This window comes from Dendrobium catenatum, unplaced genomic scaffold (genome assembly GCF_001605985.2).
Source record: "Dendrobium catenatum unplaced genomic scaffold, ASM160598v2 fragScaff_scaffold_853, whole genome shotgun sequence".
Classification (NCBI taxonomy): domain Eukaryota; kingdom Viridiplantae; phylum Streptophyta; class Magnoliopsida; order Asparagales; family Orchidaceae; genus Dendrobium; species Dendrobium catenatum.
Window position 1 is genome coordinate 6309919 of NW_021319315.1, and position 14123 is coordinate 6324041.

A 14123-nucleotide genomic window follows, 5' to 3' on the forward strand; every position below is an offset into this window, starting at 1 on the left:
AATTCATCTTTTAGCGGGTTATTCAATGACTTTTTGTACACCTTTACATTAAGGTTTAGAACATTTACCCACTTTGAAATCTTTTGAGTATGTTGTTGGTTCTAGATTTCTATCAACTTCTCTTTCTCTTAGTGGTGCAAGCACTCTTCATCTTTCTTTCTAAAAAATCTGCAACCTCTGCCAAGCTTAGCTCAAGAGAGCAACTCGCTTTGTTAATTTTTTATGATGTGATAAAAAGTTAGGTAGCACCATTTAGCATTGGATGTTCTTGCCAGACATTTTGCAAGAGGATGTATCCTAGTCTATGTTTTTTTATTCTTGTTGATGATAAAATTAGAGAGGGAGTTGAAGAAAAACTTGAATTATGAAGGCCAACATTCGAGTCTAAAGATTTTCATTTTAGTATATATAAAGATAAATACATGTTGTATAATTTTAATATTAATATATCTAGTGGGTGATTGTGCTTTGGGATATTAATTAATCAAAAAGAGTATATATTTTAGATATATCAGATCTATTATTCAAACCAGTGGTGAAATAGATGGGGATATTATTAGTAGATGTTTTGGACACATAACGTTAGCCTTCCAATGACCCGATTAGGAGAGTAGATGTATTATATTTGAACTATGTTAAGAAAGATATAGAGATCTAAAAAAAAATCGTTAGAAAATATTAGAAATTGTCTTTTTTATTAGATTTAAGTGAGAATTTGACTCTTAACAGCATACAATAGAGCAAAATAATTTATGTAGCCGGTCCTATATATAGTGGATAAAGGCTTGGTGTTCTTATTATGTTCAAATATTACCAAAAAAAAATTCCTCTCCCTTCTTTTAATTTGTTTTGCCACCGGATGGGAGATTTGAACTAGCTGTGTCTCCTGAACGGCTGAACAAGACGCCCGGAGGAAAGCCTGCAGGAGAAGCCTGTAGGGGCAATATGGGAAATCCGCTAAACTTCTGTCATCGAAATCTACATACAGTTACTGCGGACGTATTTCAGCCCAAGTGATCGACGCTGCGTTTGCGGGTCGCGGTCCGGTCCGGCGAAAGCCAACCGAGTCGATCTGAGGTGGCTTAGGTGAATAATGTGGCTGCTATATCGTGCGGACGACGATCGCATAGGATTTAGTAGGGAATCAAACGGGTTATAAATGCGACATGTGGGAGATATTGCGGAGCTTTGAAGGCTCGCAGCTCTTTGTCTCTCTCTGCTGACATTCGTATAATGATGATGTGATAAAGTTCTAACTTTGAAGTTCAGTATCAGCTTTATATGATAGTAGAATTTCGGTGCAATAATAAGAACATTTTTCTGCAGCAAAATGATTTTGAATAATTTATCATTAAATTTTGTTTGTTAGGTAATTTGAAGGATGCAGCGATTATTATATAATTAAAAAGTTAAGATAAGAATTGTATAGGCCGCTACAACAACATCCTGAAGGTCCTACTTCTTCCCCGTCCAAGAGGGGATCAAAATCAAGAAATACGTCCCGACTAGTCAAAGAAAAGGTAGTACAATCCAAGGAGCATGTTACCGTCGTCACAAAAGAAGAACACTAACAAGCAAATTACAAAAACAAAAAGAAAGAGTAGAAGATGCGCATGTTCAGCCAACCCAAGAGGTTGGAAGAGTAACGGATCATCGAACACCAGTGAATGATGACAGTGAAATGAAGGATTGTGAACAGTATGTGTCAGTTAGGCCCAACCACGTTTTAGGCCGCTCAGTAGATGAGATACTGGAGGAGTTGAAAGCCATTATAAGGCATATTGAGGAGGATGAGGCTACAGAAGCTGAAAGGTGGAAAGCCATTGAGTTAGAAGTTTTGGAGGAAATTCAAAGAGAAAAATACCAACAAATTGGGTCAGTAGTAGAAATCTTCATGGTAGACACTCGCAGGTCGATGCCACGATATCAACAAACAGTGGATTCTCAAGACGTCATGGCTGGAGAAAACACACCGCTTGATTTAACTCAGCAACTCCTAGAACAATTGAAAAAGAAAGACGAGTGAATTTATCGAATGGAGAGCATGATCGAGGAAATGATAACCGTTATGACGATCCTAAAAGGACAACCATCAATTCCGCAGAAACCGTCTTTCAATGAGATAAACCAAAGGCTATTCACTTAAGATTATTTAATTAGGAATTAAGTAAAGTAAGACTGATAGGGCGAGTTTAACTAATCATTAATGTTGATTGTTAAAAAAAAATTAATTTATCATTTAATAAAATAAAAATCATAACTTTTATTCAATTTGAGTAATTTTGTCAATTTTTAATCTTGAGACAGTTTAATTTTTTTTTTTTTAAGAAAATAAAACACGTGTAAACTAATCTTAAAAATAAAAATAAAAATAAATTGTTATTATAACCTTTACTAATATTTATGATACCTCAAATATTATCACAAATATACACTAATATTAAAACAGGCTTTTGCAGCACTATTTTTATCCTACGTCAGCGGCATCAGCGGGCAACTGGGGAGGATGCGCGTCATGAGTGGAGAAGAGATCGAAAGGTCGAGAGCTGGAGTGTGGAGACATATTGAATGAGCTAGAGCTTATTCCTATTTGCCCGTATTGAATGAGTTAGGGTGATTTTACTAACACAAAGAAGTGGTTTAAGACTGCTGTGGTAATTGGTATCCAGTTTATGGCAATATTAATTAATTTGCTGGTAATGAATGCTAAAAAACCCTACATTTTTAGTAGTGGTATGTTGAATACATCACCAGCAACACCATACATGTTTTACTTATTTTTATTCATATAGCCATAAAGCTGCCTTATTGAATTATATATATCAAAACTATGTAAACATTGAAGGAGTGAATAAGATTTTGATATTTCCTGCTATTCTATGTTCTTCCCTTTGCTTCCTCCCACATGCCCGTGATTGGCTCGCCAGTCTCTCAATATGGTATCAAAGAACACATAAGAATTCCTAATTCGGACCTTGAAAGATAGTGTTGTTCTTCTACTCGCCAGATCTCATTGCTTTTGCAAGGTAACTTCTTCTCTCGCCTTCTCGGTCGTTGCAGTGTAGTGAGGAGTTAAGGAGTTCTTGAGGAAGGGCTTTCATTGGTGACAGTGAGGGGTGTTGGACACCCAGTTCCATTTTTTACTGTTGACCTCTCCCTTGCCCTCTTCTTTCACTGCCTTCAAGGACTAACACTCTCATCTAACCTCACGAACTCCATTATCATCAATATCACTAAGTAATGAGTAGAGATTAATCTCTAAGCTTAAGGGTTGCATATATAATGGTGTACTAGAATAATTGTGGGCCCTATAGTGCATGGTTTAGCTCTAGGCTAGGGACCTAGGGTTGGTAGTAGGATTATCATGGAGAAGTTAACATATAATAATTATGGGACCGCATCCCTGGCGATTAGGTCGCAGGATAAAGCAATAACGCCTCTGCAGGGGTTTGTAAGTCATTTTATACTATGTCTTCTCTATAGTGAAGTCGTCTCCTTTTTTTCTGCATGATTTTTCCCATATTTAGATTTCCCACGTAAATCTCTTGTGTTCATTTGTGTTTAGCAGACCATGATTTTTTTTTTTTGTAATTTGATTCATCGTTCTCTAACAACCTCTACTGCCCCAAGTCACTTCATGTGACTAATTCATAGGATACGAAAACATCTTCGTGCACTACAGGAAAAACAATGAAAACCGGCGGTTTTTTCCGGCGGTTAGTGTAAGATTACCGGCGGTTTGACAAATTACCGGCGGTCTAACGGCGGTTTAGTGAATTATTAGTAATCATTATGAACAAGTTTAAACAAAGCAAACTTTCATTTTAGGAAGGAAAACATAGTAATGCTCTCAAATAAAAAAAAAACTAAATATATTAATAATTATATTCACAAATGAATTGTACAAAGCTAAGTTAATTTCTAGGATGATGATTCGAAGACGACAAAACACCATCAATTTCATCGTAATGATAGAGCCAGTCACCAATTAATACACTATTAAGGCTTCGTCGAGGACAATTTTCTTATTATATTCTATTTTATATCACAATACCTATTGGGTCACTATTTTTTTGCGCTTTAAAAAAAAATTGTACGAAGAAGTCACTTTCCGCAATAGCTTTAAAAAGTCACTTTTCTACAACTTTACAAAACAATAAGAAAGTCATCCTAAACGAAGCCAAAAGTGGGTTTGTGCAACATAAACTAAAAATTTTCACATGTGAATGAGCTTTGATTTCTTCTGAATCTTCTTGGCAAAGTCACCTAGGAGTACAACAACAAAATTATTAGACCAACTCAGCCTTTGTTTGACCATTGCGTTTCTCCTTCAGCAAAGCAATATCAAATAGTAATTACATGAACATATTTTTTTTTTTTTGGGACATTTAGGCCATTTAAGGCAAACTCACACACACAACACATACACATAGACTCGAATCCTAGACCTCTTAGTTGAAAGCCTAAGCTCTCAATCAGTAAGCCAAGGAGAGCAGTGTTACATGAACATATTTATCATCACAGCTAATTACTATACTCATCCCTTCTATCTGCTAACACGCCATTGGATTAAATGCATCGATCTGCACTCAACGAGTCCATATAAATGCGATCGATCATCTTCATAATGATCTATTTGCTGGGGAAAATATGCTTTGCTGGCAGCTTCATAATTAGGAGTCGTAAAATGATAGATTGATATTATTCAAATATCCTGACTATTATAAATTGTATTTTAAATAAATGAATATATAAATATTTTGATATATATGATTTATAATTGTTTTCGCTAGATATATTTAAAATTATGAATATTTAGTGATACTTAAGAGATCAAAATAGATAATTCATTAAAATTAAGATCTTGGGGCATTACATGGATTGAGTTTGAGTTGTTTGGATTTGAGTAGGATCAATTTTAGATCAGACAAAATCCAATCGGTCTATCTATTTTGACACTCCTAAAATCATTATTTTTTAGTCAATAATTATAAATGCCGGCGGAACACTGCCTGAAAATAGAAATTGCAGCTAGAAATTGTTAATTTTATGGCGGAAGTTGCCAGTTGAAAATGACTGCTTTTCTTATAATGTTCGCATCCTCACTCAGGTCCCGCTTTCTGATGCTGCACTCACAGGTTAGTGGATTGAGTCGGGTCAGCCTTGTTAGGCAGGGTCGGGTCTGGATCTAAAATTTTGATCCATTTGTCTGATTGGATTAGGTTCAAATTGCCCGGAAACAAATCTCTACACCTATTTAGCTTTCTTTCAAATCCCGAGGACACCGCGAGGGTTCTCGATCAAGGGTTATCTTTTTTTTCTGTTTTTTCTAATCCGAAGCGATCCGTCTTCAATCTTCAGGGCAGCTAACCAGTTCTCGTAATTGCTTGAGCGGCATAGAAGGCATGTAGGTAACTTACATATTTGAACTTTCGATTGAACTCGTTCGCCAATCAGTGCGGCGATTTTTAAATTCTGGACACTTGTTACGATCACAATAATTTCAGTGATAGATTGTTTTACGGAAACTTTTTAGTTCTATTTCTTAGATTTTCCTTCACTTGATAAATGTGCAAGTCGTAGATAGCTTCCTAAATGTAGGACACCAGATTGCTATGCCTTGATAATTTTGTTATTTGTGCTTATTGATGTTTGCCCTAGCCTTATGATGCTTCTCGCATGGTGTTTTTGGAAGAGGCTGGTTAGGTGGTCTTCGTTTATTTGTTCAATTTGTTCCACTGAAAGATAATCTATGGTTGCTCCTAAAGATTGTTTTCTCGAAAAGCTTTGTTTTATCTCATTGTTTGACTAATAGATAGCGCCAAACTGAAACCCTAGCTTCACCTTCTAAGAATTACTTGCAGTAAAGAATTAATTTAATGCTTTCTTATTTGTGTTTTTTACTGATTGGAAGGTTGCTGCATCCTCTGTTAATTTCATGGAGAATTTGCATCACTCATAATGTTACAATGGACGGGAGGTTCTAGGAGGAAGGTGGCAACTGTAAGTATTTTATTGACTTGGTAGACTTCATTTTTCATCCTTATTAACATTAAAAGAGAATTACCAATGGAACACAAGAGATGTGTCTGGAAACAGCTTTCTATCTCCTCTATTCCATTTCAATGGTTGGTATGTTGGCTGTTATATGTTGGGGATGAGGAGTAAACACCACAATGTCAAAACAAGTAAGAAAGTAAAATCAACAGAAAAATAAAGGACACCAGGATTTAATTTGGAAAAACCCAAAATAGAGAAAAAATTACGGAGCCACACTACACCATGAAATATACTATGAAATTTGAGAGAAATAAGTACATATCTCTCTTCTTGCTCACTCTCTAATTGATTCTCTTCTCACATGCACCGTTCTCAATATCCTCCTATCTCAAAATACAAGAGAAAGCCAAGTAAATAACCTTAAATGATGCAACCCTTCAGAAAAACAAGAAAGAAAACCATCAAGTCCATCTCGTAGCACTGCGACGACAGTTTGGGGCACTGCGGCGCTCCGTTCTCTGTTGTTCAGTGCTAGGGCGCTCGAGATCACAACTCTCGGGCACTCGGGTACACAGCGCCGGGGCGTACAAAAAAAAATTTCAGCTGCGAAGCGACCGAACCCAAGTAGGGGGTAAACCCCTTGCACCCTCTAGCAAGCATGACAAACTTGAGGTCCGAGGCAACAAAATAAACCAATTCCACACATAAGTGCATGTCATTTTTTTGACTACACTTACTATTTAACTTTCCTCACAACCATTCTTTTTGGGTAACCTGCATTTTGGAATAATTATTATTGAAGACCATGGGTTCCCACACCACAGGACCCACTTCTCTTCTTTCACCTGACCAAGAAGAGTCGTGGGTCCCACTATGTAGCCAGTCATATAATGATTTATTAAGTACATGGATTGAGAAGCTTAGCCATTGATCTTCTCCCTCTTGATTTTTAGATTGCAATATGTGTGCTCCTCTCCATTCCACTAGCTCTTGGCCCCCACTTGTTGGATTTATTTATTTTATGTAAGTTGCATTATTTATTTATTTTTATGTAATACCTTTGGAGGAGCCTATAAAAATCTCAAATATGTGTATAGAAAGAAAACATTGAATTTCAAGATAATTTTTCTACTTTATTACATAGTATTAGAGCGAAGGTAGATTTTTTTCTTCTAATTTTTGTTATTTTCTTCTTCTTCCATGGAGAGAAGAAGAAGATAGAAGACCGAGACAAAATAGAAGAAGTAAGGTAGAGGAAGATAGCTCGCAGCTTATAGTGTCAAAAAAATTATCACGAATCACCTCATTTTTCCCCAGCACAAACGATCTTACATATAGGGGGAAAAAGGGTCCAAATGTCCACATAAATGTGCCACCTCAAGTAGCCATTAGAAGACGCTTATTGAGAAGATAAAACACTTGACTAGAAATCAACAAAGAGGGAAGGGGAATTGTTAGCAATAGGAAACCAAAGCCCAGGGAAAGCCGACTTTACATGGGAAAAAGCAAGAATTCCAAATATTGCATGGGGAGGGAAAACTGAAGCTGTATGGGAAACCATCGACAGAAATTCCAACCAGCCACATGGTATCCAAATTCGGCATATAGAACACCAAGCAGCCAAATAATATGGGAAGGAATGGGCCAAGCCCAATAAGGAAAAAAATAGCCCAAAGATTAAATGCCCAATTAGCCATCAAAGAGCAATGAAACAAATTCAACATAAAGCAAAATAAAAAAGGCTTTATTTTAACTGCATCAATTCTCCCATGGTGGAAGAATATCTTCTCCTGATGACAATGCCTCAGTAACTCGTTGGAAAATATCTCGACGACGACATTGCAACTCCACAACCCCAATCCAAGAACAATCGGACAAAGGACATCCTCTCCATTTAGTTAAAAATCAATGATGCACTTATTATTTTGTTTGGATAATACAAATATCTATGACATCTTCAACAAGATCATCATATGCCTGAATTGGAACGAAAAGTGACATAGACTCTAAATCCATAGGATTATCATTAGCAAATTTACCCAAAACAATTTTATGAAAATTTTCTAGAATCTCCAACTTTTTAGCATGAAAATATTCCTTCTTGGTTTCCTGAATTAGAATGTCATACTTCCTTCGGATTTTTTCTTTTTCTTGTTCAAACTCTGATTGAAGTAGATGCTTTTTATTTTCATGTCTCTTTGCACATAAATACTGCTGTCTTCGAATTTTGAGAAGTTCGTTTTGTAGTGGATCAGAGAACTTGCCTGAAGAGGTACCCATTCTGTTTTTGGGAAGTTATCCTTTGGAATCCAATGAATAGATGACTTACTTTCTTGTTTGCCTTCAACTTGTTGATTATTTTTGTTTTATATATATATATATATATAGAAAAGAAGACACACACATGAAAACCTAAGGCTTTGATACCAAATTGATGTAATAAAAAAAGATACAAACTAGAAATTTTAAACTAATGACTTCCTTTCTTTAAAACATAGACAAACAAAACCTTAAAACTCAACTACTTCAAACTCACATTAAACGGGACACTATAATATCTTACAACTTATCAAAGATTTAAGAAGAAATATACAAGTGAAATGCGAACTGTGGAAAGAAGAAGAAGATAGAAGACCCGAACGAAATAGAAGTGAGGTAGAGAAAGATAGCTTGCAAGTTAAATAATCCGCATGTTATAATGTCCAAAAATTTATCACCAATCACCTCGTTTTCCCAACAACAAACAACCTTATATATAGGGGAAAAAAGGGTCTAAATGTCCACATAAATGTGCCACCCCAGGTAGTCAATAGAAGCCACTTATTGAGAAGATAAAACACTAGACTCGGAATCAACAAAGAAGGAAGGAGAACGGTCAGCAGCCGGAAACCAAAGCCCAAGGAAAATCGAAACAACATGGAAAAACAACAGGAATTCCAAATATTGCATGGGGAGGGAAGAATTTCATTACTTTACATAACTTCTATTAATTTCATAAGATTTGATTCCTGGATTCACATCAGAATGGGCCAAACCCACTAAGGAAAAAATAGCACAAAGATTAAATAACTAATTAGCCATCAAAGAGCAAGGAAACAAATTTAACATAAAGCAAAATAAAAAAGCTAATTTTGACTGCATTAATTCTCCCTTGGTAGAAGAATCTCATATACTGATGTGAATGCTTTAGTAACTCGTTGGAAAATATCTGGACAACGACGTTGCAACCCCACAGTCTTAATCCAAGAACAATCGGTCAAAGGATGTCCTCTCCATTTAATTAAAAATCGACGATGCACTTCTTGTCTTATTTGGGTAGTACAAATATCTATAACATTTTTAACAAGATCATCATATGCTTGAATTGGAACGGAAAGTGGCATAGACTCTAAATTCATAGATTATCATTAGCAACTTTACCCAAAACAATTTTACTAAATTTTTCTAGAATCTCCAATTTTTTAGCATGAAAATATTCTTTCTCAGTTTTCTGAAATAGAATGTCATATTTCCTTTGGATCTTCTCTTTTTCTTGTTCAAACTCTGATTGAAGTAGACATTTTTTATTTTCATTTCTCTTTGCACATAAATACTGTTGCCTTTGAATTTTGAGAAATTCGTTTTGTAGTGGATCAAAGGAACTTGCCTGAAGAGGTACCCATTCTATTTTTGGAAAGTTATCCTCTGGAATCCAGTGAATAGTTGGTTGATTTTCTTGTTTGCCTTCAACAATTTGATTGTTTTGTATATATATATATATATATATATATAGAAAGGATGACAAACACATGAAAACCTAAGGCTATTATACCAAATTGATGCAATAAAAAAAGAAGGCTCTTATACCAAATTGATGCAATAAAAAAAGGTACAAACTAGAAATTATAAACTAAAGTCTTCCTTTCTTTAAAACATAAACAAACAAAACCTTACAACTCAACTACTTCAAAATCACATTAAACGGGATACTACAATACCTTACAACTTATCAAATATTTAAGAAGAAAGATACAAGTGGAATTAAAACCGTGGAGAGAAGAAGAAGATAGAAGGCCGAGACGAAATAGAAGAAGTAAGGTAGAGGAAGATAGCTCGCAAGCTAAATAACCCGTATGTTATAGTGTCCAAAAATTTATCACCAATCACCTCGTTTTTCCCAACAGCAAACAACCCTATATATAGGGGAAAAAAGGATTCAAATGTCCACATAAATGTACCACCCGAAGTAACCAATAGAAGCCACTTATTGAGAAGATAAAACACTAGACTAGGAATCAGCAAAAAGGGAAGGGGAACGGTTAGTACCAGGAAACCAAAGCTCAGGAAAAATCGAAACTGCATGGAAAAACAGCAGGAATTCCAAATATTGCATGGGGAGGGAAAACTTAAACTGCATGGGATACCATCAGCAAAAATTCCAACCAGCCACATAGAATCCAAATTCAGCATAGAGAATACCAAGTAGCCAAATAAAATGAGAAGGAATGGGCCAAGCCCAATAAGAAAAAATCAACCAAAAGATTAAATACCCAATTAGCCATCAAAGAGCAAGGAAACAAATTCAACATAAAGCAAAATAAAAAGCTATTTTTGACTGCATCAACAGTCCATTGGAATTAATTAGAATTTAATTGGAATTAATGAGAATCAAGATTTATAAAGTCGATTTCAAATAGTTGGTAATATTAATGATAACGTTGTTATTAATTTGGACTTCATTGCAAGTTAAGTTTCTACAACAGGCTGTTCTATCATTAGGGTAGTTGGACTAATGGACTTCATTGCAATTTAAGTAGGCCTTATGAAACAGTTTTAGTTTCCTTTTTTCTTTCCTGTTTACCTTTCAGTCATTATGGCGTTTGGTTACATAATGACTGTTTCCTGTTTATCCGGTAATTTGAATATCTAAAAAATTCAAAATTTTAATTTTACCAAATTTTATTTGAAATGCTCTTGTGTTTTTTTTTTCCTTGGGGATTTGCTAATGTCATTCTATATGCATGATATCCTGATACGTTGGGATGGACAATCATCAGTCAAGGAAATCAACGCATAATAGGTAACTGATACGCATCTGTTCTTTCAACAATATTATCGGTATATAAAAATCTCAATATTGTTATCACTTTATTCTTTGAATTTCTGGTGCCACACCTGTAATTCTATTATACAATTGGAAGTATTCTTAAAATTACATGGGGCTAATTGCAAAAAGCATGGAATGAAGGCAAAAACAGTATTTTGAGCAAAGAAAGAGGCAAAGACAGGTTTCTGGCCAAGAAAACTGTGCTAACGGAGGTGACAAGCTGGTCCTCCGCAATGCTGAACCTCGATCATTAGATATCGTCAACTTGATAAATTTGGCAGTAACTTCTCAGCCAGGTTATTTCTCAGATTGAGCGGTGTTCTGATGCATCATTTTATGTTATACAGTTTTGATATTTCTGGTTGTAAACAGGAATGCATTTTGTCATCAATGCAATTTTCTCATGCATGGAAAGCATTGTGTTTAGTTCATGTTCTAACTTAAGTATTAGATGAAGTTGGTCATCATTTTTAAAAGCTATAATTTATAATCAGATGATGAAATAAGTACGACAATGGTAATGAACAATGCTTGCCAGAGAATAAAGAAAAATTCATCCAACAAAATAAGGGTAACTTGGAGCACAAGCAACCAATATAGTATGAATTGCATAGCTTGAAACATGGTGGAAACATGAGGGTGATGATGGTTTTGCCTAATGAATAAATTATGAAACCTTCTATCCATCGGTGCTTCATCACTCAATAAGGTTCTATCAGAATTAAGTGGATTCTATGAATCATGATTATTCAAGGGTTTGCCAATATGTGTAGGAATGATTTGATGAACTTCTAGATTAGTAGGATCATTATCTATATTATTTGTTAAGTGGTGTAGGCAATATAGCTATATGACTAGTTGGGGCAAGCACATCAATTTTAACTTCTGGAAGAAAATCAATGGGACTTCAATTATGAGTGCAAACCTTAATTGATGAAGCAACAACAATCATTGTGGGAGTAGGAATGATTTGACCAATTGAGTGTATGATGTAAGCAAACTAGAAAGAAAAGTCAAGTTGGAGAACACGAGTACAAAATAAAAATCAAACTTGATTTACTTTTACTTGCAAACATCCAAACAAACATCCAAATAAACGAAAAGTCAAATCAAACGAAATAAAATTATAACATAAAAATGCTATCCTCAGAACAACCGTCAAGCGGTTTCCTCACATGCAACAAGAGTAGGAAAACATATGAAAATAGTGCTTAGGCTTGCAAATCGAGGGTCCACCACTGCAAAATGGTCCAACGTCCTACCAAACTCCTCCGACAAATGTCTCCCAAAATCATCCAACAAACAACTTCCAAATGCTCTAGAAGAAGGATACAGGTGGAGTGGAACTTGCATAGAGAAGAAGAGATTAGAAGCCAAGATGAAATAGAGAGGAGGAAAGGGGGAGGAACAAGCTCTCAAACTTTTCCAAGAGAAGAAACCCTCAGGTTTTTATCAACTTCTTTCAAGTTCATCAACAACCTTTCCATGACAAAATCCTCTCATATATATAGCCAAAAAGGGGAGCCAAACAGCCAACATCAACCTCCAACCAAACCAATCAGGTAAGGGGAAGAAAAGGGCTAAAAGACACCACAACAACCCCCAAAATCTGCACAGAAAACAGGAAGGAAAGCCACTAGAAACACAGCCAGGGAGGCATGGGAACACAACCAGAGAGGGACCCGAGGAGCCAACACAGGAAAGGGGACAGAGGGAGTCACGGGAAAGCAACCAGGGAGAAAACCGAAAAGACAACCAGCACACAACAATAATTCACAAGGAAGAAACCAAGGAGACACAAGAATGGGAAGAAACAAGCTCCACTCCACATACCTTTATGAATTTATGAGCTAGGAAGTGCAATTACTCCTCTAAATAATGAGCTAAACTTCAGCTCAAGCATTAATGAGCTAGCACCAAGTAAAACCCAATTTTTTTAGCTCAAAACCAAGCAGCCAAAGCCTAACCCAAGAGCAGCCAAGGCCCAAACTGAAATACAACAAACAACCCAAAGAACGAAAAGGACCCAAATGCAAGCAAACCCAAGCCTTGCCATGCCCAAGCACATCCTACCATGATCATTGGATAGCTTTAAAAAAAACATAAAACAAAACTAATATTGTTCAAATTACATCAAAATAAAATAAACCAAAATATAAATGCATCAATTCCCCCATGGTGGGAGAATCTCATCTCCTGATGAGAAAGCTTCCACAATCTTTTTATAAAGATCCGGATGACGTTTCTTCAACTCATTGGCATCCATCCAAGTACAGTCTGTCAAAGGACGATTCTTCCATGTTGCCAAAAACCTAATGTACTTGCCATGTCTAGTTTTAGTAATTTTGACACCAATAACATCTTCAATCTGTTCATCATTATTTAAAACTGTATGTGGAGAGTGATAAAGTTTCAATTTCCATATGATCTTCAGAATTTCCTTCATATAAAGAAATTTCAGAAACATTAAACACAGGATAAGTGCCAATAGTAATAGGAAGATCCAAGAGATAAGCATTTGTGCCCAATTTTCGTAGAACACGAAAAGTCCCAAATTTTTTCCTGCTTAATTTTCCAAAAGTACCAACAGGAAATCGTTGGCGACGAAAGTAAGCCATAACCAAATCTCCCTCTTTGAAATAAACTTCCCTCCGATGTTTGTCAGCAGCAGATTTGTATTTAATATTAGCCATTCGGAGTTTTTCAAAGACTTGCTGTTGGACAGTTTTGATATGGTCAAAAGTTTCAGAAGCTTCAACACTAATTTTATTTGGCAAAGGCAAACAATTTCTATCTAAAATGTGAGATATAGGCTGATCTAAATGATTTCAAATGGAGTTTTACCAGTTGAGCGATTAACAGAATTATTGTATGCAAATTCAGCTTGGGCGAAATCAAATCCCATTGGGATGGCTTTTCTCCAGCAAGGTATCTCAGTAAATTTTCTAAACTTTGATTGACAACTTCTGTTTGCCCATCAGTTTATGGATGATATGCACTACTAAATTGAAGAGTAGTTCCTAATTTTGCCCAAAGT

At 35.7% G+C, this 14123-nt stretch overlaps 1 protein-coding gene across 16 annotated transcripts in view; it reads left to right on the top strand.

Moving 5' to 3' along the window:
- Window positions 1-5218: 5218 nt before the first annotated feature.
- LOC110107392 overlaps window positions 5219-14123 on the top strand; it is a 59138-nt gene continuing 50233 nt past the window's right edge. For 2 of the 16 annotated variants that reach the window (XM_028696978.1, XM_028696983.1), the window contains exons 1-4: window positions 5220-5411; window positions 5915-6003; window positions 11037-11059; window positions 11228-11382. In XM_028696978.1, the coding sequence (XP_028552811.1) occupies window positions 5962-6003; window positions 11037-11059; window positions 11228-11382 (220 nt within the window). In that variant the 5' untranslated portion in view covers window positions 5220-5411; window positions 5915-5961. Of the gene's footprint in view, window positions 5412-5914; window positions 6004-11036; window positions 11098-11227; window positions 11383-14123 lie in introns of those variants that run through there. The other 14 variants (XM_028696975.1, XM_028696984.1, XM_028696985.1 and 11 more) reach the window with 11 other exon arrangements.